Here is a 27,913-nt window from a genome sequence, read left to right as displayed (position 1 = left end):
GCGGAAAGTCCCGCTGACTCCGGGCTGCACAAGGGTGCCTGCTTTGAAATGCACAAGAGTCCCCAGCAGGTGTTCTTGTGCATTTCAAAGCCATGGAGGCCGGAGTCAGCGGGGGACTCATAGTTCCCTGCTGACACCAGGCTCCATGCTCTGGGCTCCCCTGCCCTCTGAATCGCACAGTTACAAAGGGGCAGCAGCCACACAGCTTATCAGCTGTGCGGCAGCTGTACCTTTGCAAGTGCCACCTCCATGCAATTCAAAGGGGCAGGAGGGGAGCCCGGGCTCAGCTGGGGACTCCCCAGCTAACCCTGGGCTCTCTGAGGCATTTCCCAAGGACTCCAGGGAAGCGCCACGTGGAACCCTGGGTCAGCTGGGGACTCCCCAGCTGATCCCAGGTTCCGAGAAATGCTGCAGTGAGCCTGAGGTCAGGCTGGGAATCGCCAGCTGACCCTGGGCTCCTGGGCTGCCCCTCTGAATTACCGCAGAGGTGCCATTTTAAAGGGGCAGCCCGCCGCACAGCTGATCCCAGGATCAGCTGTGCAGCTGCCGCCTTGGGGTTTCAAAGTGGCAGCACTGAGCGGTGCTGCCACTTTGAAGTATCCCTTCCTGCAGCGGGGGGAGGGGAGAGGAGGGGAGTGGAGGAAGGGGATTGACTAGTCAACATTAATATCCAATAAGCAAATGCTCATATGAAAGTTGACTAATCTTTAATATCCTTAGTACACACGTCTGCTAATCAGCTGGGTGAGCTGGAATGAAATGCTTGGTGGGCCATATCCAGCCCCCAGGTCGGATTTTGCCCACCCCTGCTCTACACAGCTGCCTTCTGTATAACACAAGCTGTGAGGCAAGTGCTTCAGGAGAAATTTTCAAAGACACAAATCACAATTAGGCCCCTTAAATCTGCCTTATGGTAAGTACTCCAAGCAGTAGGCTGTATGGGCTCTATTTACTGATTGGTCAAATAAGCACTTCACCAATCGTCTTCAACATCACACTCCTGTAAGGGTCCTTCTACATTCACAGGAGAGCAGAGCATGTCATGTTACCCATCTGCCTAATGCAGCTACCTCGCCCGTCCACTCCCCAGGTCTGCCAATGTGTTCCCATCTGCAGAGCACTGCTGAACACCTGAGCCTCACTGCCTGCCTTTCAGCTACCACCAACTTTTCCCCTTCTGACAGTGTTCCTACAGGATGGGCCGAGTCGTTAGGGCACGAGCCTCAGATTTCAAGACCCAGCTTTAATTTCCTGCTTTGCCACAGATTTCTTCTATGAGCCCCAGGCAATTCACTTAGCCTCTCTTTGCCTCAGCTTCCCCCCTGTAAAGTGGAGATAATAGCACAGACCTACCTCACAGTGGAGTTGAGAACTACATTAAAGATCTGAAGCTTTTGAGATCTGCTGATGATAAAGGAGATTATTATAATTATAATAGGTATTATTATACCCTCTCTGAAAGAAGGAAAAGAGCAGTAGCAGATTCATAACCCTCTGCTTGTTATTATTGCTCAGCCAAATCATTATGATAATAATAAATCTAGAAAGAAAATGGTTATGAATAGTTTTCTGCAAAAAAAATCAAAAGAAATGAAGAATCAGAAATTTTTCCTCACAAAATTCTCCAGGTTTTTCACGAAAAAACAAAATCTGAATTTTAGTTGGCTTTCAATTAAAAATATTATTTTTTGCAGAAAATTTTAGTTTAGGAGAAAAGCCCCCAGTTACACAAAAAAATAATTCGATAGAAAATGTTAAGCAGCAATAATCAATTCCTTTCAGGGGAGCTGTAATGCAACACAGATACTTTCCCTCCTAAGAGCCTGATTTGGCAGGCACTTATGCATGTAACTTGGGGAGTTACCTGGATATTAATGGCACCACTCAGGCAGAACGTAACACGTATGTCTCCCACTCTGCAGGACTGGGGCTAGGGAACAGAACAGGAGGGAGAGCAGCGCTCAAGTGTTTACAGAAAGCTCAAAAGTCAGTCAACTGCTAAAGATCCCAACAAAGGAGACCTTCAAGCCCAAACTTCGTTGCTCATTAACACAGATTGATGTGTCTCAAAAATAGAAAACCTCGCCCCCAGCCCATAGTACTATGTAGCCGAAAAGGAGAAGTGAGCTTTCTAGCATGCTGCTCTTGCAACAGCATATAGCTGTCAAACCCAGAAGACAAGATTCCCTCTTTAGAGGGGCTGTGCCTGAAGTCCAGACTCAGGCAGAACTCCAGTGGAAGTTAGAAAACACAGCGTTTCCCTGCTTAGGTGGATGTAAGTGACTAGTTGAGTCACTACTCGACTAGTCACGTCTCCCCCTCCTTGCTACCTCTATAATTAAAGTTTGAATTCTAGAAGCCTCTGCTGATTGGCTGAGCCTTGGTAGGGGGAGGGACTTTATAAGGCAGTGGGCAAGTGACCATGGAGCTAGCGAACAAGTGAGTGCTAACAGGGAGTTTGGAACGGGAGAGGGAAGGGCGGGAGGTTCTCTTGCCTTTCTTTTTAAATCCCTTCTCCAGGACAGCAGCGATGGTTGGTGATGGGTCTGCTGTTGTTACCTGCACAGTGTGTGCCATGTTTGTCTTCCTCCCAGAAGAAAGAACGGATTTCATCTGCACCAAGTGCAAGCTGGTCGACATTTTGGAAAAAAAAATTAGAAGACTGGAGGCCCAAGTGTCGCCCCTACGCTTGATCAGAGAGGATGAAGACTTCCTCGATAGAAGGCAGCGTTTAATCCTTCAAGCACGGCAGGCAGAAGAGCCAGAGAGGGCAGTACGTGACCAAGAAGAGAACTGGCAGCATGTAACTTCTAGAAGGGGAAAAAGGCCAGCACGGGAATCCCCCGATGCTATAGAGGTAAGCAATCGCTTTCAAGCTCTCTCCACAGGCTCTGCAGTGCTGAAAGCTCTGGAAGGGACCTCACAAGGAAGAAACCAGAAGGGAACACCATCCACTGTAAGGCATGGGATGCGTAGTCCTACGGATGGGGGGTTGACGGCCACCACCCCCAAAAGGAAACGACGAGTGGTGGTGGTCGGGGACTCCCTCCTAAGAGGGACTGAGCCATCCCTCTGCCGTCCGGACCTGGAATCTCGAGAGGTGTGCTGCTTACCAGGAGCTCGCATTCAGGATGTCACTGAGAGGCTTACCAAGCTGATCAAACCTTCGGATCGCTACCCCTTCCTGCTTCTCCATGTGGGAGCTAATGATACGGCCAAGAATGATCTTGAGCGTGTTACTGCGGATTATGTAGCGCTAAAAAGAAGGATCCAAGAATTTGGAGCGCAAGTGGTATTCTCCTCCATCCTCCCTGTTGAAGGGAAAGGACTGGGCAGGGATCGTCGAATTGAGGACGTAAATGCATGGTTGCGCAGATGATGTCGCAGAGAGGGCTTTGGTTTCTTCGACCATGGGACTCTGTTCCGGGCGCAAGGATTGTTAGGAAGAGATGGGATCCACCTAACGAAGAGAGGAAGGAGCATCTTCGCGGGCAGGCTTGCAAACCTAGTGAGGAGGGCTTTAAACTAGGTTCGTCGGGGGACGGTGACCAAAACCCTGAGGGGAGTGGGAAAGTCGGATACCGGGAAGAAATGCAGAGAGGAAGGGAAAGAAAGGAGGACCCATGTTTCGAATGGAGAAGATAGGACGATCAACTGGTTACCTGAAGTGTTTGTACACTAATGCGAGAAGCCTGGGCAACAAACAGGAAGAACTGGAGGCCCTGGCCCAGTCCAAGAAATATGATTTAATTGGGATAACAGAGACTTGGTGGGATGACTCGCATGACTGGAGCGCTGTCATGGAAGGGTATAGACTGTTCAGGAACAGGCAGGGGAGAAAAGGAGGAGGAGTTGCACTATATGTAAGAGAGCACGACGATTGCTCTGAACTCCAGTATAAAGAGGGAGAAAAACATGTTGAGAGTTTATGGGTTAAGGTTAGAGGTGCAAACAACAGCATCGATGTTGTGGTTGGTGTCTATTACAGGCCACCAAAACAGGTGAATGAGGTAGATGAGGCTTTCTTCGGACAACTGAGAGAAGCTTCCAGATTGCAGGCCCTGGTTCTCGTGGGGGACTTTAATCACCCTGACATCTGCTGGGAAACCTATACGGCAGTACACAGGCAATCCAGGAAGTTTTTGGAGAATGTTGGGGATAACTTCTTGAAACAGGTGCTGAAGGATCTGACCAGGGGCCGTGCGCAGCTTGACCTTCTGCTCACAAACAGGGAGGAACTAATAGGGGAAGTGGAGGTGGGTGACAACCTGGGAAGCAGTGATCATGAGATGGTAGATTTCAGGATCCTGACCAAAGGAAGAAAAGAGAGCAGTAAAATACACACCTCGGACTTCAGAAAAGCAGATTTTGACTCCCTCCGAGATCTGATGGGCAGAATCCTCTGGGATGCTAACATGAAGGAGAAAGGAGTCCAGGACAGCTGGCGGTATTTTAAAGAAGCCTTATTGAAGGCACAGAAAGAAACCATCCCGACGCGTAGCAAGAGAGGCAAACATGGTAGGAGACCAGACTGGCTTACAGGGGAAATCCTTGGTGAACTTAAGCACAAAAAGGAAGCTTACAAAGAGTGGAAACTTGGACAAATGACCAGGGAGGAGTTTAAATGTCTAGCTCGAGAATGCCGGGGGGTTATCAGGAAGGCGAAAGCACAGATGGAATTGCGACTGGCTAAGGATGTGAAGGGTAACAAGAAAGGTTTCTACAGGCATGTTAACAAGAAGAAGGTGATCAGAGAGGGTGTGCGGCCCCTAATGGATGAAGGAGGTAACCTAGTGACAGATGATGTGGGGAAAGCTGAAGTACTCAATGCTTTCTTTGCCTCTATATTCACAGACAAGTTCAGCTCACGGACTTCTGCGCCAAGTGACGCAAGATGGGATGAAGATGGACAGCCCATGGTGGGTAAAGAACAGGTTAGGAACTATTTAGAAAAGCTAAACGTACACAAATCCATGGGTCCGGACTTAGTGCATCCGAGGGTACTGAGGGAGTTGGTAAATGTCATTGTGGAGCCTTTGGCTATTATCTTTGAAAAGTCGTGGAGATCGGGAGAAATCCCGGATGACTGGAAAAAGGCAAATGTAGTGCCCATCTTCAAAAAAGGGAAGAAGGATGATCCAGGGAACTATAGGCCGGTCAGTCTTACCTCGGTTCCTGGAAAAATCATGGACGGGATCCTTAAGGAATTCATATTGAGGCACTTGGATGAGAGGAAAGTGATTAGGACTAGTCAACATGGATTCACAAAGGGCAAGTCGTGCCTGACCAATCTGATTAGCTTCTATGATGAGGTAACTGGCTCTGTGGACATGGGGAAGTCAGTGGATGTGATAGACCTTGACTTTAGCAAGGCTTTTGATACGGTCTCCCACAATATTCTTGCCAGCAAATTAAGGGATTGTGGATTGGATAAATGGACGGTAAGATGGATAGAAAGCTGGCTAGAAGGGTAGTGAACAATGGCTCTATGTCAGGATGGCGGTCGGTTTCTAGCAGAGTGCCCCAAGGTTTGGTTCTAGGACCGGTTTTGTTCAATATCTTTATCAATGATCTGGATATGGGGATGGATTGCACCCTCAGCAAGTTTGCAGATGACACTAAGCTGGGGGGAGAGGTAGATACGCTTAAGGGCAGAGATAGGGTACAGAATGACTTAGACAAATTGGAGGATTGGGCCACAAGAAATCTGATGAGGTTCAACAAGGACAAGTGTAGAGTCCTTCACTTGGGACGGAAGAATCCCAAGCATAGTTACAAGCTGGGGACCAACAGGTTAAGTAGCAGTTCTGCAGAAAAGGACCTGGGAGTTACAGTGGATGAGAAGCTGGATATGAGTCAACAGGGTGCCCTTGTAGCCAAGAAGGCTAATGACATATTAGGTTGCATTAAGAGGAGCATTGCCAGCAGATCCAGAGATGTCATCGTTCCCCTTTATTCGGCTTTGGTGAGGCCGCATCTGGAGTATTGTGTCCAGTTCTGGGCCCCCACTACAAAAAGGATGTGGACGCACTGGAGAGGGTCCAGCGGATGGCAACCAAAATGATTAGGGGGCTGGAGCATATGATTTATGAGGAGAGGCTGAGGGACTTGGGTCTGTTTAGTCTGCAGAAGCGAAGAGTGAGGGGGGATTTGAGCAGCCTTCAACTTCCTGAAGGGAGGCTCCAAAGAGGCTGCAGAAAGGCTGTTCTCAGTAGTGACAGATGGCAGAACAAGGAGCAATGGTCTCAAGTTGTGGTGGGAGAGGTCCAGGTTGGATATTAGGAAAAACTATTTCCCTAGGAGGGTGGTGAAGCACTGGAATGGGTTACCTAGGGAAGTAGTGGAGTCTCCATCCCTAGAGGTGTTTAAGTCTCGGCTTGACAAAGCCCTGGCCGGGTTGATTTAGTTGGAATTGGTCCTGCCTAGAGCAGGGGGCTGGACTTGATGGCCTTCTGAGGGCTCTTCCAGTTCTATGATTCTATAAGAGGCAGCAAGAGGGGGAGCAGGAGCCAGTGCTGGGAAGAGCTGGCTTAAAAGTTGGTCTCCACTGGCGTGCAGGGGAGGCAGAGGCACAGTGGGGGACCAGGCGCGAGCCAGGACATCTGAATTCCGGCTCACATCCAGTCCCCCGTGCACCTCCTCTTTTACAATGGAATAAGAGCCAGGCGGTTCTAACTACATTTAAAAGGCAGAGCAATAACGGGGTTAGCTTCTGGGGTCAGGAGCTAACTGCACTGCAGCTCTGCAGTTTCCCCCCTTATTGACTAATCAAGAAGACGATGGAAATTCCATCGACTACTCAATTAGCTGATGAAGCACAATTTAACGTCTTTACTGCAAAATAAAATTCAAATGAGGAGAAAAGGTGAAAGATATTCTTTAAGTTTCCAATTTTACTGCACAGATGAGGATTTTTTTTTAAAAATACATGGGGTGAAATCCTGGCCTCACTGAAATCAGTGAGAGGTTTTCGTCTGATTTTACTGGAGTCAGGACTTTGCCTTGTTAGGAGAACCATAGTCATTTCCCTGGCTCTGATACTAGCCTGTTGGGTGTCTTTGGGTGAGTCATTTCAACTCTGTGCACTTGTCCTTTTCTCACCCTTGTTCTCTCTATGGAGACCTCACTCCTGCTATTATTTATACCTTTGCTTATCTTTACCCCCATGAATACTTCCAGACCCAAATGTAACTAGTTAAACACAGGTGTAAAGGTGTGCAAGGTAGGAGCATTAGAGTAAGGCTTTTTGGTGCAGGGATTGTTTCTCATTAGTACAGACCCTATCACAAAGAAGTTATACCGCTTTTTGTTGGGGGCTTCTCATCCCCCAATGGATAAGAAGCATTAGGGATGCACTGCTCAGAAAGTATTTGAAGGGGAAAAAAAATCTATGTGAGCAACAAAGATAATGTTTTGTGGCAGCCTGGATGCCCAGCGGCTGGAGAAGGTTGGGGCTGTGCCATGTAGCAGCCGGGAAAGGCTGGGGTCACGCCATGCAGCAGCCTGGATCCCTGGCAGCTGGGGAAGGCAAGGGCCAAGCCACACAGCAGCCCCAGCCCTCAGCTGGGGTTGGGCTGGGCTTGGCTGAGGAAAAGGTTGTGAAGGGGCATGGTCTTAGGAAAGGGACCATGCCCCTTCCGCTTTGGGCGGAAGGGGAGGGGCTTTGGCTGCCTTCCCCAGATGGGCCTTCACCCGCCACCCATGACCAGATGTGTCAGTTGACCAGACACATGCTGGCTGTTTTCAATCAGAGCCAATTTGCTGCAGTCAGAGTTTGTTCTGGTTTCAGTGGATTGTGGGGAAGTCTCTGCAGGCCTAGTATGGGCATGCTTCTTCATGAAGCAGCTCCCTCCAGGACATACAGATGGCTGGTCTCTACTATTAGCTCTGAGCTGAAGTGACACCTGCTCCTGGAGGGAAACAGCTGGAACAGGAAAGCAGCAGCAAGTCTTGCTTCTACAGCCGCTCCCCGAGTTACGACCACCTCCACTTACCACCATCCTCCCTTACAACCAAAGTGGCTGCAAATGCGGATCCGAGTTACAAGCAGCGATCCGGGCTTACGAACAGCGTGGTCGCCCTGTAACTCTATGGGATCCAAGTTACGAACACTTCGAGTTACGGACCAAGTGTTGGTCCCTAACTTGTTCGTAACTCGGGGAGCAGCTACACAGGCCGAAGAGGTCCTTGCACCCAGTCCAAGCCTGCTGTACAGGAAGAGGAGGAGAGAGCTTGGCACTTACTAACCGTAATCTCAACCACAGCTGCTTTAACATCCCTGTTCTTCACTGTGTTAGATTTTCTTACAAGTGTAAAAAGACCCTAAAAGTCACTAGAATTTTGGATCACTCCCTTATATCCACGTAAGTTCCCTCTGCAGTTTCAGGATTTCTCTTGGCATCCTTTCCTAAACAGTTGTGGAGTGCTGTGTGCCATAGCACACTTCACCTCAGTGGCTTTATCACCTTGGGCCCGGAGCTCTCTGGGGGAGATGGAGATATCCCACACAGAGCAGAGTTGGGGTGGGGATCTTTTGGGACTTTCTGTGTGAATGTAAGATGGTTCAAATAAAGGGGAAACAAAAGGCTCAACCCCTTCCCCCAGGTAATGTTTTTACAGTATGAAATAAAATGAAGACAGTCACACATCTTGTGTAGGCTGAGCTCATGGCATACCTGAGAGGCTTCCTGCATCCCACCCATCCCCCAAAAGCTCTCTGGGCAACTCCCCATACCCTTCAATTTCAAGGACTCCCTGCAACTCAGCCCATCCCCACCTACCAGGGGTCAGCCTGCTTCCATCCCTTCTACCCCAGATAGTAAGATTCCCCAGTTATCCCCACCAGGAGGTTCTGCGGCCTCCCCCATTTTCACTCCACAGCAGGGATTTCTGTGTGTCACAATTTCCCCTTCCCCCAATATACATCCAACGGGGTGCTGTACCCTCATTACTGTCTATCCCCCATTTTTCCTCTATGCCAGCTGTTCTGCCTTCCTCCGATTCCCACCTACAAACAATGCTAGGAGCTGTGTCTGCCCCATTTCCTTCCTTCCCTATACAAAGGTACCCCTAATTTTCCTCCCACTGCTAGGGCTCTATTTGCTCCATTCCCTTTGCCCCCATTATTCCTTTTTCCGTCTGAAAGAGAAGTCATTCAGGCTGTCAATGTGTTAATTAAACTCTATCGGGAGGATGGCCATAGATGAGATAGATGCCATCCAGCAGTGGCAGTGCGAAAGAACTTATGAATCTCCCACTTTCTGCCTTTTGTTTGATTTTTTCCCCCCAGATCAGCAGGCTTCTGGCCTTTGATGCCTAGAATATTTCCTGGAATTTTGGAATTGATCCAATGTGGCATTGAAGAGTTATCACATTACAGAAAGAGAAATGTCATCAAGTTGAGTGTAAAGTCTTCACAAGCTCAATCAAGAATACCCCAAAAAAATGTTGTAATTCACGCACATACACACAAGGTGAGCACCACAATTTACAACCCCATTAAGATACATGCAGGACTCTACAGAGTACTCTACAGAGAACTGCAATGCCTGGTTTTCTATGGGCGTACAGAACTTTTCCCCTGCCTGTATTAGTGCAGATAATGATCTGACACTCAGGGAACAAAGAGACAGCACTCTGCAGACTCTCTCAGGGGTGCACTGCTCAGTATGGACCAGGAGGAGGTGAGAACAAGAACAGCAAGCAATGGGAAGAAGGATGCAATCCCTAAAGGGATGGAGCATCAGCATGTTCCCCTTGTGAGCTGAGAGGTTGCAGGAGACAGAACCATGAGGTTCCCTTAGGGGGCTGGTTTTCCCTCTTGCAGGTAGAACTTAAGGGGCAGAGTTTCTAAAAAAGCTCAGTTCCCATTTAGGCACTTAATTTGAGTGACTAAGGAGGAGCCAACCTCTTTGAAAAATCTGGATTTAAAGGCACGTGTTAATCCCAAAGCCAGTGTTTCTCAACCTTTTTGATAAAGGAAGGGACAAGCTTGCTCCCTTCCTAAACTGTCAGGGACCAGAGCCAGTCCATGGACCAGAGATTGAGACATTAGGAACCACACACTCTGTCTATTATAATCATTGTTCTCCTTTACACACACGCGCGCATGCACGCATTTCCCTTTCCCAATTGTTTTTCTTGTATCCATTTATTAAGTCATGTTTTTATTTAGATTTCATGATCTTTGTGGCCCATTCTGTGTCTGCTATTAGTGCTCAATTCACTTTTAGTAGCTGCAAAATAAATAACCATGAAGCAGGAGACAGCGGTTCAGGTTTTCTGAGGCCTCCTGCCAAATCTCTTCCAACGTCCTGCTCCAGAGGGAAAGGGAAATGAATAGTTCATTGCAATATTGTTTCACTTTTGTGCTTCACTGAGAAAGTCTGTGTCCACCTGATAACAAGACTTCCTGCATCCCATACAAAGCTGGCTGAGACGCATTAATACTGACTGGGCTACAGACTGCTTGTTGGAGTTTCTGTTGTTTCTGAATTGAGTATTCAACCCTTCTCAAAGAGATAGTGCAAAATAGGTCAGGATTACATTTAAAAAAAAAAATCAGGTTGTGTGTCTTTTTTTAAAGAAAAGCAAAACTGTTTTACATTATTTATTTCTAACACTGAAGTGAAAATCACTTTTTTAAAGTTTAACTAGTCTCCCAATAAGCTAGCAATCCAAACTGCCTTGAACAGAAGAACCAACAAATGAAACTAATCAGAAAGAACTAGACGCATACCTTTCATAGCCAGCCTGAATGAAATAAGTGTATTGTACAACTGAGACCAAGTAACAGCAATGAGGGAATATTTTTAAAATATGGGCCGGATCCTCATCTGATTTAAAATTATGTCCATCCACTGAAGTCAATAGAACTATGCTAATTTCCACCAGCTGGGGAGCATTCTCAGAATTTTTAACCTAGTAGTTTCTTCTCCAAGACAAGATCAATGTTAAAAAGAAAGCATTAGCAAAAGCAGTGAAGCACCAGTACATACCAGTGTTCCCTTGAACGTCTTCTCCCTTATTTAGTGTGGTTGATAGGCATGAGAGCCTGGTGCCATTGGTGTCCTGACTCGATGACTGCTGCACAGATGCACCTGTGAAGACAAGCCCCCAGTCTATGCGACTTGCATCTGAGTGTGACCGTTTATGTCCAGGCTTGAAAGTGGAGGCTTCCTCGTTCTGTACTAGGATATCATTCACAGAGCGTGGTCTGTCTCTTCTCCGCTGACAGAGATTAAAAATATCAAAAGTCAAGGCTTCCCCTTGTTCCCCCCAGGAGACATTTTCAGGGGCTGACTCCCTTTGCCCTGTAAACTGATCTTTGGCAGGGAACACTTTTGGAGTGTGGGCTTCCAAGAGGCCATTTCTGCAGCGTTCCCAAATCAGACTGCTTTTGGCTAAGGAAGTGATGTTCCTCAGGTCTCCGCCCTTCGTTATCTGACTGAATACTTCATGTCCTACCAGCTCAGGAACCTCCTGCACGCCATACACCTCAGAGGGCTGCACAATCTTTTCCAGCTTAGCATCAAAACTACTGAAGAAATCTTCAGTCACTTCCAAGGCCGGACTGATGTCATCAACTTCTAGTGCTTCCATTTCTTGTGTTGCTGGAAGACCTGAGTTGTCAGTGCCAGTTTCAGAAGATGCTGCATAAATGCCCAAAGACAGAGGATAAAGATGCTTTAGGAATGCTTGTAGCACCACACAGGCCTAGATATTGCAGGATAAAGACAACTGCCTCCAATTCCTTTGGAAGCCGTTGGCATGAGAGTTTAACTTCGGACGTGTTACTTAACTTCCATGTGGAGAATGTTCCACCACACATGAAGTTATTTATGCAGGTACTGGGAATGTGATTAAGTTGTTCATGGCAATCTGGAGTTCCTGTAAAACAGAGCACAGCATCATTTTAATAAACCCTCTTTCTCTCAAGTGAAGCTATTTAACTTTGATTTTTCCCATCGTGGTCCCCCCAATTTATTGTAAATAAAGTCTCCTTACAGGGCTTCTGGTTTCCACTGAGTGGGAGATTACATGTTATCACTTTTTGAACTGGAACCTGTACAGAGCAGGGTGGGGCACCAGATAAGTGGGAGCGGAGGTGATACCATTTATTAGCCAAGATAAGCTTTTCAGAGCTATAGTGAAAGGTGCTCTTAATTAGCTTTCTGTGATACTGTGACCTATGGAACACTCAGTGAAGGCTTCTATATGAATATAAGGGAACCTAAAAAAATATTGAAATTAATTGGGAGACTTTAGAATGTGAGTCATTCTGGAAACATTAAGGCTGAACTTAGTTGTGCTTACTTTGCTTGTGAATACTTTGCTGTCTGAACTTTATTATAAATAATACAGTGATTACCTGGCTAAAGAATCAGGGCTGAGAGGCTAACACTGACCTGGACCCTGAATTCCTTTCTTACCTTTTGGACAGCCACAGGGCATTTGAGAGACAAAGTGCGTGATGTAATATCTTTTCTCTGTTAACAGAAGTTGGTCAAATAAAAGATATTACCTCGCCTACCTTGTCTCTCTAATATTGTGGCATGTAAGAGCATAGCAACATAAGGCTAAACAAAAGCCAGCATTGTCCAGAGGTGCTGTTATCCTACAGATCATCACCTCCCAGCAGCTGGCATACTGATGTCTCTGCAAAGAGCAGAGGCTGAAATGAGTTTTGAAGCCTAAACCTGTGAAGCAGTGAGATGGGACTAGAGGGAACTCAGCTCCTCCCAGGAGCAGGCTCTCAGTACTCATCCCAATACAGTGAGGGGCTGCTCCATCACCGGGGAGGCGATCCCAGTCTCCTCCCACTTCTCTTCAACTGAGGTGCCACTGTTGTGAGCAGGTGCATCTATAAGGAATCCAAATCAATCAGTAGCACACCTCTTTGGATTCCTGTCCACACCTGTGGGGGTATTTCTGTTAGTCTAGTTATCCTGTATTTAGACAAACTTCACTAGTGCTGGAGGAAGTCACTGTTGACATTGAACTTAATACAAAACACAAAATATTTAAATCTCTCTTTTATATGGAAAAACCCCTTCAGTATAGTGTGAATTTGCCATTTCAGAGGCTGGCCCCATAGGTGGATAAAAATCCACTACTGCTGCCAGCTAGAGCAGTTACTCCTTTAGCCAAACTCTAACTTTAGCTCTACTTTTAATGTAGCAATTCTTGCAGCTGCTCCATTTTTTCAAAGAGAAGACAATTTAATTTGTTTGGAACAGCGGGGAACAAAAAGTCTTATCGAGGGGATGGTCTATATTCCCCAATAATTCAATTTCCACCCACAGTTTGCTGTATTGTGGCAAATTACTTATTTTTACTGTTTAATAACATACAGCCTTCCATCATCTTTGCTAACTGGATTTTAACTGTTGCAATTCAGAAATGATGGTCTTTTTAAAATGCTTTCCAAGATGTTCTTTAAAAACAAAAATATGCATAACCACAGACACTTCAAACTTTCTCCTGTTTTTCCTCACTTGTGAATATGGTAGGTCCTCAAATCATGCTTCATACAGAAGTTTTAAATAATATTCTCTTGGTGCTTATCAAACCAAACACCAAATCCTAGCATAACCCTAAGCCAGATCTGGACATCACTCTGTGGTCCATCTCTACAGCTGGAGGAAAATTCTGGCTCCACTTAAGTCAATGGGAGTTTAACCATTTGTGACAGATGTGATGATTGCCTAAAATATCTGTGGGTTATGTTGTTGCATTAAGTTTGTGTATCATTCTGTACGAGGGATTGTATGAAGGGTGGCACAGTGCTACATCATGACGTGGCTTTGCCCCATCACCACCATATTGTGATGCAATATACCCTGCACAAACTTATAAAAGGTAATTTGAGTGGGGGCGGTTCTCTCTTTCCATGCAGCATGGGAAATGCTCCCTTACAAAATGAGAGACCCTACATAAATGCACAATGAGTTATCATGAGTGCTGAGATACTACACTGAGACTTCCTCTACAGCAGTGGTTACCAACCAGATGATCAGAATTGACTGGTAGATCTGGGAACCTTTGACAGGTGATCCTGACAGGTTTGGCTGGGAAGCTATACAATGCCGGCACTTCATCTGCTCCTCTCAGCACTGCCATGCTGCTCCTGCCCTCTACACTGGAGGTGTGTCCCCTCCCCCCCCGGGAGCCTCCAACTTCCTGTGCAGGGCACAGGAAGAAGAGGAGGGGGTGCTGATGTCAGGGTGCCTCACCCCCACCCTGTACCCCGTCTCCTCAGAGCAGATAGCAGGGATGGAGAGAGTTTGCTGGCTGCTTTTGGAAGTGGTGCAGGGCCAAGGTAGGGGTGAGCCTGCCTTAGCCCCCCTGCAACATCACCAAGGACCCATCTGTGGTAAGCGGGGCCCAGTTGGAGCCCACATTCCAAACCCCGGCTCCAGTCCTGAACCCAAACTCCTGCCCTATCCCTGAGTCCCCCTGCACCCAACCCTTTCCCAGAGCCTGCACTCTGAACTCCCTCCTACACCTCAATTCCCTACCCCAGACTTAACTCAGAACCCCTCCCACACTCCAAAACCGTTAGCCCAAGATAAGTGTCTGCATCCTCTCTCCCACACCCAAAACCTCTGTCCCTAGCCTGATAAAAATGAGCGAGGACGGGGGGAGGGAGGATGGAGTGAGCAGGGGCGGGGGTCTCAGAGAAGGGGCAGAAAGGAGGCAGGGGAAGGTTGTTTGGGTTTAAAGTAGATTCTGGATCAAAAAGTGATCTCATGCTTAAAAAGGTTGGAGACCACTGCTCTACAAGAATACCTCAAGTAGACTGCATCTGTCAATGACAAGCTCTAAGAGCTCCACTCGGCCTTTTTCATCTAACTAGGATCCAGTGAAACTGGATTCTGGTATCCAGATAAACAACTCGATTGGATTGTCATGTCAGATGCCAACGTGACGGCTGTTGAATTTGGTTCCTACATTGGAATGAACCCCCACTCCCCATTTTCCATAATTAAAAATAAATAATTTAAATAATTATAAAGTAGTGTTGTTTTATTATAACTCAGAGACAGCATTGAAAGGGATGTGACCTACTTACTTTAGGTGAATTGCTGGGAAAAAAAGTCTTAAAACTGGATTTTGAGTAGCTGAAAACAAGCACATGCTTCTCTGTGTTTATCTCTATATGATATACACACAGAGATAGATGTGTGTGCGGCACCATAGAGGTTTTATCCGCATGAGTTTGCTATCACCTTATACTCTCATGAGGTGAAACTAGAGTGAGACCTGCAGGTCTTTCCAAATGAGGGACACAGATGAAACAAAGTTATTTAATTCAGTCAAGACTAGGATATTGTGAGGAGCTTGTGGCACTTTCTCAGGAACCTAGCTTTGGGTAACACAACAGCAAAGGAAATTCAATTTTATAAAACAGTGGGTAACAAAAATTGGAAGGGATCATTCAAGCTACCCACTCACGCATCTTTCTGGGTTCTAAAGTAACTAATCTTATTTACTAAACTATATGTCGTCTGCAGAAGAGAAGAGTGAGGAAGGATTTGATAGCAGCCTTCAACTTCCTGAAGGGAGGTTCCAAAGAGGATGGAGAGAGGCTGTTCTCAGTAGTGAGAGATGGCAGAACAAGGAGCGATGGTCTCAAGTTACAGTGGGGGAGGTCTAGGCTGGATATTAGGAAAAACTATTTCACTAGGAGGGTGGTGAAGCACTGGAATGGGTTTCTTAGGGAGATGGTAGCATCTCCATCCTTAGAGGTTTTTAAATCCCAGCTTGACAAAGCCCTGGCTGGGATGATTTAATTGGGATTGGTCCTGCCTTGGGCAGGGGGCTGGACTTGATGACCACCTGAGGTCTCTTCCAGCCCTAGGATTCTAATCACACAAGGAAAGTCTGTGGGCATGCCTATTGCCTGCCAGTTCATGCCTATTGCCAGTTCAACAGTGAAACTTAACACAAAGCAATGTACCAAGAGTGTACAACATGCCAGGATGTGGGGACAGAAACTATCCTGCAAACATTAGCATGATGTTCTATCCATCAATGGTCTGCGCTCACCTTGAAAATTGAATTCCAGTCTGGTCACCTGACAACAACAACAACAAAAATATAACATAGCAAAGTTAAAAAAAAAAAAGAGAGAAAGAGAAAGAGAAAGAGAAAGAGAAAGAGAAAGAGAAAGAGAGCTCAGCAATAGAAGGGTTCCAGAGATGGGTGACACAGAGTCCATACAAAGAAAAACAGGAAGAGAATAGCACTGTTTTGTTTAGGGAAGAGATTAATAAAAGATCAAGGCATATAAAATAATGAACGCTATACACAGAGTAAATCAGGTGTTCCCATTTACCATTGCATAATATATGAACAATGGAACATTCAATTAAATTCAGAAGAACACATTTAAGACTGACCAATGACAGGAAGTACCTAACCTGGAAAGCACTATGTTACAACACTGATGGCTAAGGGTACATTTTTCAAAAGTGCCTACGTGGGTTAGGAGTCTAAGCATCACTGAAAGTAGTGAGCTTTCAAAAATGTTACACTAAAACATTAGGAGGGAATTTTGATAACTTGGCTGCAAGGAAGTGCTGAGTGCTCCACCTCCCACCAGGCAAATTTTGGAGATAAATTCTACAGTTATAGGAAAAGGAAGGACATATTTTTTTTCTGGCAGACTGTTCATTTCTTTATGGCTGATGATGGAAGCTGGAACATTTGGAATGGACCTAAAGGAAATGGGTAAATAAGCAGAGGGGATGAGTAGGTTGCAGTATTTTCCTACTATTATAATAAGACATAACTGGGTATCCACTGACTAATTTGATTTTAAGGGGTGTTTTTTTAATACACTTTCATAACTTGACAGTCCAACTGTAAAATCCGGAGTAGAAGCATTTCTCTATCAAGGCCGCTGATTTCCTTTTCTCCTCAGGGCAAATATTTCAGGATGAGGGACAAGGATTTGACAGCCCAAAATGATAACAGACAAATCCTTACATTGCAAGTGGATCCCTTAGGCACTAGAGATCTAGAAAAGTGCAATGGTGTCTCACGAATCCTTGTATTTACATAGCTCCTTTCACCCTGAATGGTTCCAAGGCATTTTACCAACTCCATAGAGCAGGCACAGAGAAATCAGTCGGGGGCCACACACAAGTGAGAAACAAAAAAAACCCCAAATCCTCATTGATGTGGTCCCCATATAGGGTTGCCAGATGGTTTCAACAAAAATACCAGACACACTTGACATTACATCTTATTTAGAAAATGCCGGACATTTATATTTTCTCATTGACATTTTCTCAATTTGTTTCCTGAACAGAAAGCTCAAATACTGGACTGTCTGGTTCAAAACTGGACACCTGGCAACCCTACAACTAAGAAGGAGGAAGACTCTTCCTCCATTTCCCTTGCACACCAGAGCCTAGGGGGCCCCAGGTTAGCGTGTGCTCCAGCCCCATGGGGGAGAAGGACCGTGGAGGGGCTGGAGTGCCAATGAGGGCTCTCCAATGCAGGGAGGGGGACCCTGAGCCTCAGGGGCCGGATTCAGGCAAGCAGGAGGCTGTATTCAGCCCCCGGGCCTTAGATTTCCCACCCTTGGCATATAGGTATCACTTACCCAGTGCTTAAAGAGAGACCCTTTAGAAGTCAACTGCTTGCCATATCAGGAACAGCTTTTCGAAGGGGAACTAAAGACCAACTTCTTCAGCTGAAAGCAAGGAGGAAGGACAAATGCAGTTACTGGAACTGAGCCAGTCAAAGCCAGATTAGGGCACAGTGGTTACAGGTCTGAGCCTTAGGTCCCAGCTCCTTGGGTCACATGACCACACCAGACTGTCAGCTTTCATTTACAAATAAAAAGGAGGAAGTGTTGAGTCCTTCTGGTCTCACAGAAAAGCATGAAAAAGTCACCACGGTTTAACGGACGCAGAAGCCTCTGCTGAAAGCCTAAAACACATTGGACAAATGATCCTCCCAGCAGGAGACTATTCTGTGTGGCAGGAGCAGAGCGCAGTGGGTCTCTGCCCTCCCAATCAAATATAACCTGGTTCCTGTGGTGAATTCAGAGGCCCCCTCCTTTCCATGCTCCCCAGGGAAGACAGGAGTCCTGCTTCTTAGGGACGGGAGGGCCCTTCTCCAGGGTCAAGTGAAAGTGTAACTGTCCAGGAAAAAAACAGACCCAACCAAGAATTCCCCAAAGATCAGGCTACACCACGGCCCTAAAAAGCACTTTTCGTTATCATATATATTCTGTGACAATGCATCCAACAATTGAAGGAGAAGCTTACAAGAGTCAGAGAATCATAGAACCCTAGAGCTGGAAGAGAAGGCCATCAAATCCAGCCCCCTGCCCAAGGCAGGACCAATCCCAACTAAATCAACCCAGCCAGGGCTTTGTCAAGCCCAGACTTAAACACCTCTAGGGATGGAAACTCCAATACTTCCCTAGGTAACCCATTCCAGTGCTTCACTACCCTCCTAATGAAATAGTTTTTTCCTAATATCCAACCTGGACCTCATTCTTGCTTGTTCTGCCATCCATCACTACTGAGAACAGCCTTTCTCCAGCCTGTTTGAAACCTCCCTTCAGGAAGTTGAAGGCTGCTATCAAATCCCCCCTCACTCTTCTCTTCTGCAGACTAAATAGACCCAACTACCTCAGCCTCTCCTCGTAGGTCATATGCTCCAGCCCCCTAATCATTTTGGTTGCCTCTCCAATGCATCCACATCCTTCCTGTAACTGGGGGCCCAGAACTGGACACAATATTCCAGATATGACCTCACCAGAGCCAAATAAAGAGAAATAATCATATCTCTGGATCTACTGGCAATGCTCCCTTTAATGCAACCTAATATGCCATTAGCCTTCTCAGCTACAAGGGCACACTGTTGACTCATATCCAGCCTCTCATCCATTGTAATCCCCAGGTCCTTTTCTGCAGAACTACTACTTAGCTGGTTGGTCCCCAGCCTGTAACAATGTTTGGGATTCTTCTATCCCAAGTGCAGGACTCTACACTTGTCCTTGTTGAACCTCATCAGATTTACTTGCATACTTTGCCGAATCAGGGCCCTAATGGACATTTACTGTACATTACCATCTGACAAGCCTACACTATGCTGCAAACAGGGCAGGCCTATGTTTCTACAGAGACCAGCCCACATGTCTCACTGGAATTCTACCCACTCTTGTTGTAAGCAGATGGCATTCTGGGAAATCATACATGGTGCCCACTTCTGTTCTTTGTTTCATGTGTGTTTATTTAATTCACATTTTGTCACACTGAGCTGGTTAAAAACCCTGCATCTTTTTCCAGTTAGACAATTCAGAGATTGAAGAAGAAAACTGGCCCTAATAGCTTCCAAGATAAGCACAAAGAAGACTGAATCCTGCTGTAGCAGTCAGGTGCTGTTATAGGTGATGTCATTGGGAGGACACACCAGGCTGCAAGCACAGAGGGATTGTGTAAGTGACTGAAGTAGTAAATGTATTACTCAGGCTGATGCTTTTTACAACTAGAATTGCTGTGCTATCAGTTTGTCTCCAATCAGCAATACAGGCAGAGCCTGGGATTGGGGGGGTGGGGGGAGAGGGGAGGCACTACAAATAAATAGAAGATTTAAAACAAATGAATAATCTGCTTTGGTTACACTAGAGACCCACTCTCACACTAAAGTACTACTGATTCTTGGGGGCATTGGTTTCCCACAAAGAAACTAATGGGGACCCATGCAAACCAGGTGAAGGACTCTAATGGACAGAATGCAGGACAATGTAGCACTTTAAAGACTAACAAGATGGTTTATTAGATGATGAGCTTTCGTGGGCCAGACCCACTTCCTCAGATCAAATAGTGGAAGAAAATAGTCACAACCATATATACCAAAGGATACAATTAAAAAAAAGAACAAATATGAAAAGGACAAATCACATTGCAGAACAGGAAGGGGATGCGGGGGGGGGAGGAAGGTAAGTGTCTGTGAATTGATGATATTAGAGGTGGGGAGAGTGGGATGTTTGTGAGTTAATGGTATTAGAGGTGATAATTGGGGAAACTGTCTTGGAAATGCAAAGCTAGTCACACCTTGTAGTTCACCTGAACTTTGATTATTTAAAAAAAAAAAAAAAAAAAAAAACACGATTTAATAACTGGCATAAAATAATTTAAAAAATATTTTCTGATTTCCCAGCTGGTCAGCCCTGGCAATTTTACACCTTTATTATCACCTGAAAGAATAACCACCCAACAGAGACTGAAACACAGCACAGCAACCCAACCCACTAAGATCATGTCAACCTTGTGAAAATCAGCCAACTCTGGAAGATGGTTACATCACATTATTGTTATAATAGCATATTAGCCTCTAACACAGTCACAACACAGAATTGGCTCTCAGTTTATGAACAAAATATTATAAACTTTATCTTAAGCGATCTTTGCAAAAGTTCAGCAGAAACCTGACCACAGCTGATTACCTTAAATGAAACATACTATATTATTTTTAAGCTGCCAAAATCAGTCAGATCCCAGGAGGCCAGAAAATGTGGTGAGGGGGGCTATGTAAGTCTCTGTATGTGTAGCTTCAGATACATTATACAGTTCCTTATTCCACTACATTGAGTTTGTGATTTTTTTAAATCTGGAATTATAAACCTGTAAACTTCAGATTCAGTAAAAACATCACTAACCCCAAACCCTCCCAAACTGTCTATTGGGGCTACAGTTACCTGAAATGACTTGTATTGTGCTTCTTCAAAGATTTTCCACGTTTATCTTTATGCACTGCAAGTAGCCTTATTCACTTCTGTGAGTAAAATTACATGTCTGAGCAAGTCTTTGCAAGCTTGGGTCCTTTAATATTTGTTTTCTGAGAAATAAATCAAAGAATTTTTTTCCTGTCATATCACTCTATCCTAGTAAATGGTGCCACTGACCATAAAATCTAAACTAATACTATTAGTATTATATAGTCCCACAAGGTAGGCATATGTTTTGTAGGATTAAATAATCCCATTACCAATAATTCAATTACTATTGCTCAGGTACTTGTCCCACGAGAAAGCAAAAATTCTACTGCATAAAATAAAACAAAACATTTCAATGCACTTTCCCCTAGCAGAGAGTAATGTATTTGTATTGTGTTGCAGATATTGACATACCCACACAATGAAATTGGATTCTGCCTACTTAGGGCAATCAGAATTCCAGCTGAGGTCATTAAGAGTTTGGGGTGTTGCCAGAATTACAAAGACTGGACCTTTATAAAAATCTTTGTATGTGTGTGTGTGTGTGTGTGTGTGTGTGTCAGTTTCTCATATCTAGCTACATACACACAGACACACACCCCTTTGTGTTATAAATAAAAAACATTGTATACACTGAGGTATGCATACATGTGTGTGTGTGTGTGTGTGTCAGTTTCTCATATCTAGCTATACACACACACACACACCCCTTTGTGTTATAAATAAAAAACATTGTATATACTGAGGTATGCCTACATGTGTGTGTGTGCATACAATATAGAAAGAAATACAAACATACCAGCAAGTTGATGGGCACCACAGGCAAACACAGACAGACAGGTGTGTGTGTGTGTCAGTTTCTCATATCTAGCTATATACACACAGACACACACCCCTTTGTGTTATAAATAAAAAACATTGTATACACTGAGATATGCGTACATATGTGTGTGTGTGTATGCATACAATATAGAAAGAAATACAAACACACCAGCAAGTTGATGGGCACCACAGGCAAACAGACAGACAGGTGTGTGTGTGTGTCAGTTTCTCATATCTAGCTATATACACACAGACACACACCCCTTTGTGTTATAAATAAAAAACATTGTATACACTGAGATATGCCTACATATGTGTGTGTGTGTATGCATACAATATAGAAAGAAATACAAACACATCAGCAAGTTGATGGGCACCGCAGGCAAACACAGACAGACAGGTGTGTGTGTGTGTGTGTGTGTGTGTGTGTGTGTGTGTGTGTGTGTAAACAGAGACAGACAGGTGTGTGTGTGTGTGTGTAAACACAGACAGACAGGTGTGTGTCTGTGTGTGTGTGTGTAGGTGTGTGTGTGTGTAAACACAGACAGACAGGTGTGTGTGTGTGTGTGTGTAAACACAGACAGACAGGTGTGTGTGTGTGTGTGTGTGTAAACACAGACAGACAGACGTGTGTGTGTGTGTGTGTAGGTGTGTGTGTGTGTAAACACAGACAGACAGACGTGTGTGTGTGTGTGTAGGTGTGTGTGTGTGTAAACACAGACAGACAGGTGTGTGTGTGTGTGTGTGTGTGTGTGTAAACACAGACAGACAGACGTGTGTGTGTGTGTGTAAACACAGACAGACAGACGTGTGTGTGTGTGTGTAGGTGTGTGTGTGTGTAAACACAGACAGACAGACGTGTGTGTGTGTGTAGGTGTGTGTGTGTAGGTGTGTAGATGTGTGTGTGTGTGTGTGTGTAGATGGGTGTGTGTGTAGGTGTGTAGATGGGTGTGTGTGTAGGTGTGTAGGTGTGTGTGTGTGTGTAGGTGTGTAGATGGGTGTGTGTGTGTGTAGGTGTGTAGATGTGTGTGTGTGTGTGTGTAGATGGGTGTGTGTGTAGGTGTGTAGATGGGTGTGTGTGTAGGTGTGTAGGTGTGTGTGTGTGTGTAGGTGTGTAGATGGGTGTGTGTAGGTGTGTAAACAGAGACAGCGCAGACTGACCAACCTGTGACGCGTGCTCTGCACAGAGCGCTCCCGACCCAGCCAGCAGCCCGCCAACGGGAACCTTCGCCTCGCCCTTGGCGCGTCACAGCGCCACTGGGCCAGTGGCCCGGGCTGCACAATGACTCCTCACGGCGCGAGGACAGGCGTTTCCGCCCTCGGCTCTGTTTACACGCTGCGGTCCCCGCTCAAACCCGTCCCTCCCGCAGCGAGGGAAACAGAGCCTCGGCCAGCAGGGTTCCCGCTCGCGGGCGTTCCCGCGCGCTGCTCCCCTTGTCCTGTGCTCGGTCTGTTCAATCCCTACGGCTCTTAACAAGCAGCTCATATGGAGATTAGCAAGTGAAAATTAACCCTTCATTGTGCCTGTGTGTTTCCAGTCCGAGCCCTCTCTTCCCTGCAGGTTAATTCTGTGCACCTGGTATAATGCACATGAGAGTGTGACCTAGTGGCTAGTGCACTGAAGAGGGACTGGAGCCGAGTTCTACTCCCAGCCCTACCGCATGGCGGCTGAAAGCATGCCATTTAACCTCTCTTTTATACAAGGCAGCAATAATGCTGAGCTCTACTGATAAAAAGAACTAATATCTTTATTGATATACAGAAGTTGTATCCATTTGTTTTCTCCTGTCCTGGACTTACATTGAAAGTTCTTTGGGGAGAGACTTCCTTCTTTGATCTGTGTTTATACAGCATCACATTGAGCAGGCTGCTGGTCCATGACAAATCTACTCAGGTGCCTTTGGACTTCATCCATATGAAGAAACCAGCTATGATAAAGAGCAGCGAGTTAATGTTTGACTGAAGCCAAATGAGCCACATGATGTAACCACGTTCCTGATAAGACCTCCTCTTACCTCCTTATTTGACTTACAAGGTGAGTAAGTTCATTTCTACATCTTTTCCCCTCCCCTCTCCCCCCACACCTTTTCAGTCAATAGGATGACACATAGCAGGAAGTTTTGGCTCATCATTAGGCTACTTTAAGGTGGGTGCATAACTGGCTGGATAACTATTCTCAGAGAGTAGTTATCAATGGTTCAGAGTTATGCTGGAAGGGCATAACATTTGGGATTCCGCAGGGGTCTGTTTTGGGGCTAGTTCTGTTCAATATCTTCATCAACTATTTAGATAATGCATAGAGAGTATGCTTATTATATCTGCAGGTCACACCAAGCTGGAAGGGGTTGCAAGTGCATTGGAAGATATGGTCATAATTCAAAATGATCTGGTCAAACTAGAAAAATAGTCTGAGGTAAAGGACAAACGCAAAGTACTCCACGTGGGAAGGAACAATCAGTTTCACACAAACAGAATGGGAAGTGATTGTCTAGGAAGGAGCACTGCTGAAAGGGATCTAAGGGACATAGTGGACCACAAGTTAAACATGAGTCAACAGTGTGACAAAGTTGCAAAACAAGTATGATTCTGGGCTGCATTAACAGGAGTATTGTGAGCGAGACACGAGAAGTCATTGTTCCGCTCTACTCTGTGTTGATTAGGCCTCAATTGGAATATTGTGTCCAGTTCTAGGCACCACAGTTCAAGAAAGATGTGGAGAAATTGGAGAAGGTCCAGAGGAGAGCAACAAGAATGATTAAAGGTCTAGAGAACATGAGCTCGAGGGATGAGTGAAAGAATTGGGCTTGTTTATTTAAGAAAAGAGAAAACTGAGGGGACATGATCTTCAAGTATCTAAAAGGTTGTTAAAGGAGAAGGGAGAATAATTGTTCTCCTTGGCCTCTGAGGACAGGACAAGAAGCAATGGGCTTAAACTGCAGCAAGGGAGGTTTAGGTTGGACAATAGGAAAAGCTTCCTAACTGTCAGGGTGGTTAAACACTGGAATAAATTGCCCAGGGAGGTTGTGGAATCTCCATCTCTGGAGATATTGAAGATAGATGTCTATCAGGGATGGTCTAGACAAGTGGTCCCCAACGTCTTGGGGCTGCCGGGTGCCCGGGGGCGGGGCCGCTCATGCGCTGCGTGTACGGGGACAAGGCCGCTCACAGACCACGTGCCTGGGGGCGGGGCCAAGCATGTGCCGCACGCCCGGGGCCGGGGCCAGCATGTGCTGCGACCCTGGGCAGGGGCCACCCATGCGCCCAGGGCTGGCACCTGCCACATGCCCGGGGACGGGGCCAGCCCAGATTGCTCTGCGGGCGCACATAAATGGCCTGGCGGGTGCCATGGCGCCCACGGGCACCACGCTGGAGACCACTAGTCTAGATGGTGCTAGGTTCTGCTGTGAGGGCAGGGGACTTGAATGAGTTCTTGAGGTCCCTTCCAGTTCTAGTGTTCTGTGATTCTCATGGGAAGCGGAGATCTTGGTGGCTGGGACGCTATAGCTTTAGGCTCACATGACTGCACTGCAGCAGCTTTTTCCATTGTACTCCATTTCATTTGATGAGTGTTTGAACCAAGATTTCAAACAATGTGTTCCATCCACTATCATGGGCAAGTTGGGGTAGGAGTCATGAGGGACCTTTATTTCAGTTTGGTCAATAACCTTGTAGCTGTGATTTTTCCTGCCCCCACTTACCCTGTTGTAAACACTTTGGAACGGCCTCCTGGCAGTAAAGTGTAACGACTGCAATAAAATCTTACCTTGGTGGCCCTTGTTTGCCTTGCAAGATAGAGTGAGAATGTACTTAACTGCCACTTCTGCTAGCCCACTCTGTTAACTGGTCAGCTTACCTGCTTCAACAGAGGCATTGAAGGAAGAAGAAATGCCCTGCTGGGGGGATTGGCACTGTGGGCTCTGGGGGAGAACAGGTGCTGGTGCTAGTTAAGATCAGCAAGGCGGGCAGTGTACCTGTCCCCTCCACATGTGGGGCCAGTGAGTGTGTTGTGATCCAACTGCATGAATCTGTTCTTCCCCTGAAAAGACTTCATGAGGGTAATGCTGAATGAGCCTCTAACCCAACCACCCTTCTGCATTGTTTTCCTCCTGATGGGTTCGCTTATATCCCCCAGCCTGAGGGCATACCCATTTCTAGACACCCCTCTCACTGCTCTGGGAGCACTGTCTCACAGGGAGAACAACCGTCCCTCCCATACCTCTGACATCCAACGTGCTGGGGGAAACCAGCTGTTATGGGAATTTTTGCCCCTTTCCTGTCCTATTTGCACACTGTGTACTACCCAAGATTCAGCTCGGAAAACTCAAAGTTCTTTGAAGCCCCAGCCCTTTTCTCAGAAAACACAGTAGAGGAGTCACTCACATCACCTGGGCCTTCCAGTCTACATGGAAATACTTTTCTTCAAGGACATGCCATTAAAAAGTCACCCTTACAGTTCCTCGGCCTGACTCTGTCGCCATTAGTTGCATGGAAGAATTGAAAGCTTCCATACAGTGTGAATTTACAATGCCCAACTTGCCTGTGTCATACAGGTCAGACAGGTGACCAAAATGGTCCCTTCAGGCCTTGGAGGCTATGGACTTTGATAATCCTTCAATTACTCATTTTTTAACAGGCAGCCCAAATGGCAGAAGTAGAATGTAACATTTCTATTAGGTGGGCGTGACCACAGCAAGGGCCAGGTTCAGTGGTCTACGGCAACATTTCTAAACTAACAATAATATATGTGTGGCCTGGATCCCCACCCAGACCCCAGTCTGAGAAACTAACCTCCCTCATCAACTGCCCAGGCCTCTCGTCAATCACCGTCAATCCAGACACAGACTGCAGAGCCAGCAGGAACGAATTCCAGCCATGTGCAAGAGAGACCAACACAAACCTTGGCGTGGGGATGGTGCTCATGCTGAAGAGCTGCTGCATTGCCCCTAGTAAGTGACTCATGAGTTCCTGCAGTTCAATCAATCAGACACTAAAAACGAGTTTGGAGGGTCGTCGGGAAAAAGAAAGGCCAGGGCTTGTTTCAAGAGTTGCACTTCCCATTCATAGCGAACTCAGCCATTCTCATACAGACAATCTCGTAGCAAGTTAATAGTAAGAGCCCTACTAACACTTGTATGTACTGTGTAAATACAATCCCTGCATAAGGGCGTGTAGTTGCTAGGCTCAAGTAAACCAGCAGCGGGGAGCAATCAGGCCTATGTATGTAAAAACTGAAGCCGAGGTGTCCTTGTATTAAGCACGTTTTGTTTACAAACTAACCTCACTGGCTTGTGACTAATGCCATAGGCAGGTACATAATGCGCAATTGCTAAGCCAAAGTGCACTTAATCCAGTGCCTGGTTCTGCCCCACTCACGGGGAATAATATCACCTGCTGCATTGCCTGGAGGGGAATTTTGTCTCCGAGTCCATGGGCACAGAACCTTGCCCTGAATGCTGGATGCACTGAGCCCTGCACCTGCTACTGAACTCAAAGGGCACATGCACAGCAGTGCACAACAGGCTGCTGGGGCCCTTCCTCTGGGCATGGTCTCTGGCTTCACTGGCAGCAGGACTGGCCCCATAAACAGGGACAGATCCCATTCACTTCAATGCAAACCCACAGTGTAATTCTGAACTGTCAGTTTGCAAGCATGACCTATTCTCAGTGAATGAAGCAGCTGCATGTGTGTTTGGTACCAAGTTAACTCTAGAGGAGCCCAGGAAAAATAAGGAGGGTGAAATAGACACTTCCATGCCATCAGTATGTACCCAGTAGTGACACTGTTAACTGTACCTAGAGATTTATGTCACGTGCTGCTGCACAGCCATAAAGCAACAAAGCCCTTCTTTCAGGGCAGAGACGAGTCTCACTCCGTAAAGCTCTGATCCCACTGAACTCACAGAAGATTTCCGTAGGTGGTAGATTGGACCCTACAAGGCGAAGGGAAGCCCAAAAGGCTTGTTACATTGGCAGCATGTAACTGACTATCAGCAGTTCTAATGTTATCAGGGTGCTGGGAGGGTGGCCTTGCCTCCCCGTCAGGGCATTGGGGGAGAGAGACTGACCACGATCTGTCAGACAATGCTGGCTGGCTCTAGGGGCACGGTAGGGGCTGTGGGTGGAGGAGGAGAAAGCATGCCATGCTGGAGGCCAGGCTGTCACTGCCTTGCACATGTGGGGGGGTGGGATGTGAAGGGCCACTGGAACGCACCCCACATGCAATTTTTGTGAGTACTACTAGGGCTCATCACCTTCCCCTTTTCTTCCATCTCATGGACCACAAGCTTAGATGTTAGCAGGTGTCAGAGCGCATGGAAGTGCAGTAGGGGTTGGGGATCTACCCCCCTT

General features: G+C 46.3%; 1 protein-coding gene across 10 annotated transcripts in view; it reads right to left on the bottom strand.

Moving 5' to 3' along the window:
- The window catches only part of PLEKHM3 (pleckstrin homology domain containing M3), a 173,681-nt gene extending 150,683 nt beyond the window's left edge, over nt 1-22,998 (bottom strand). For 5 of the 10 annotated variants that reach the window (XR_012905414.2, XM_089779897.1, XM_006129034.5 and 2 more), the window contains exons 1-3: nt 22,731-22,998; nt 17,615-17,704; nt 10,998-11,889 (exon numbers count right to left, since the gene is read on the bottom strand). Coding sequence is in view for 9 of the 10 variants with exons in the window: in XM_089779897.1 (XP_089636023.1) it covers nt 10,998-11,601 (604 nt within the window). In the remaining variant the exon portion in view is untranslated. Of the gene's footprint in view, nt 1-10,997; nt 11,890-16,050; nt 16,079-17,614; nt 17,705-20,725; nt 20,866-22,730 lie in introns of all 10 variants that reach the window. The other 5 variants (XM_025187732.3, XM_025187731.3, XM_075934372.2 and 2 more) reach the window with 5 other exon arrangements.
- Between the last annotated feature and the right edge of the window lie 4,915 nt (nt 22,999-27,913).

The sequence above is a fragment of the Pelodiscus sinensis genome, chromosome 7, assembly GCF_052426305.1.
Source record: "Pelodiscus sinensis isolate ZL-2025 chromosome 7, ASM5242630v1, whole genome shotgun sequence".
NCBI lineage: Eukaryota > Metazoa > Chordata > Testudines > Trionychidae > Pelodiscus > Pelodiscus sinensis.
This window is presented reverse-complemented; position numbering and strand designations above follow the sequence as displayed.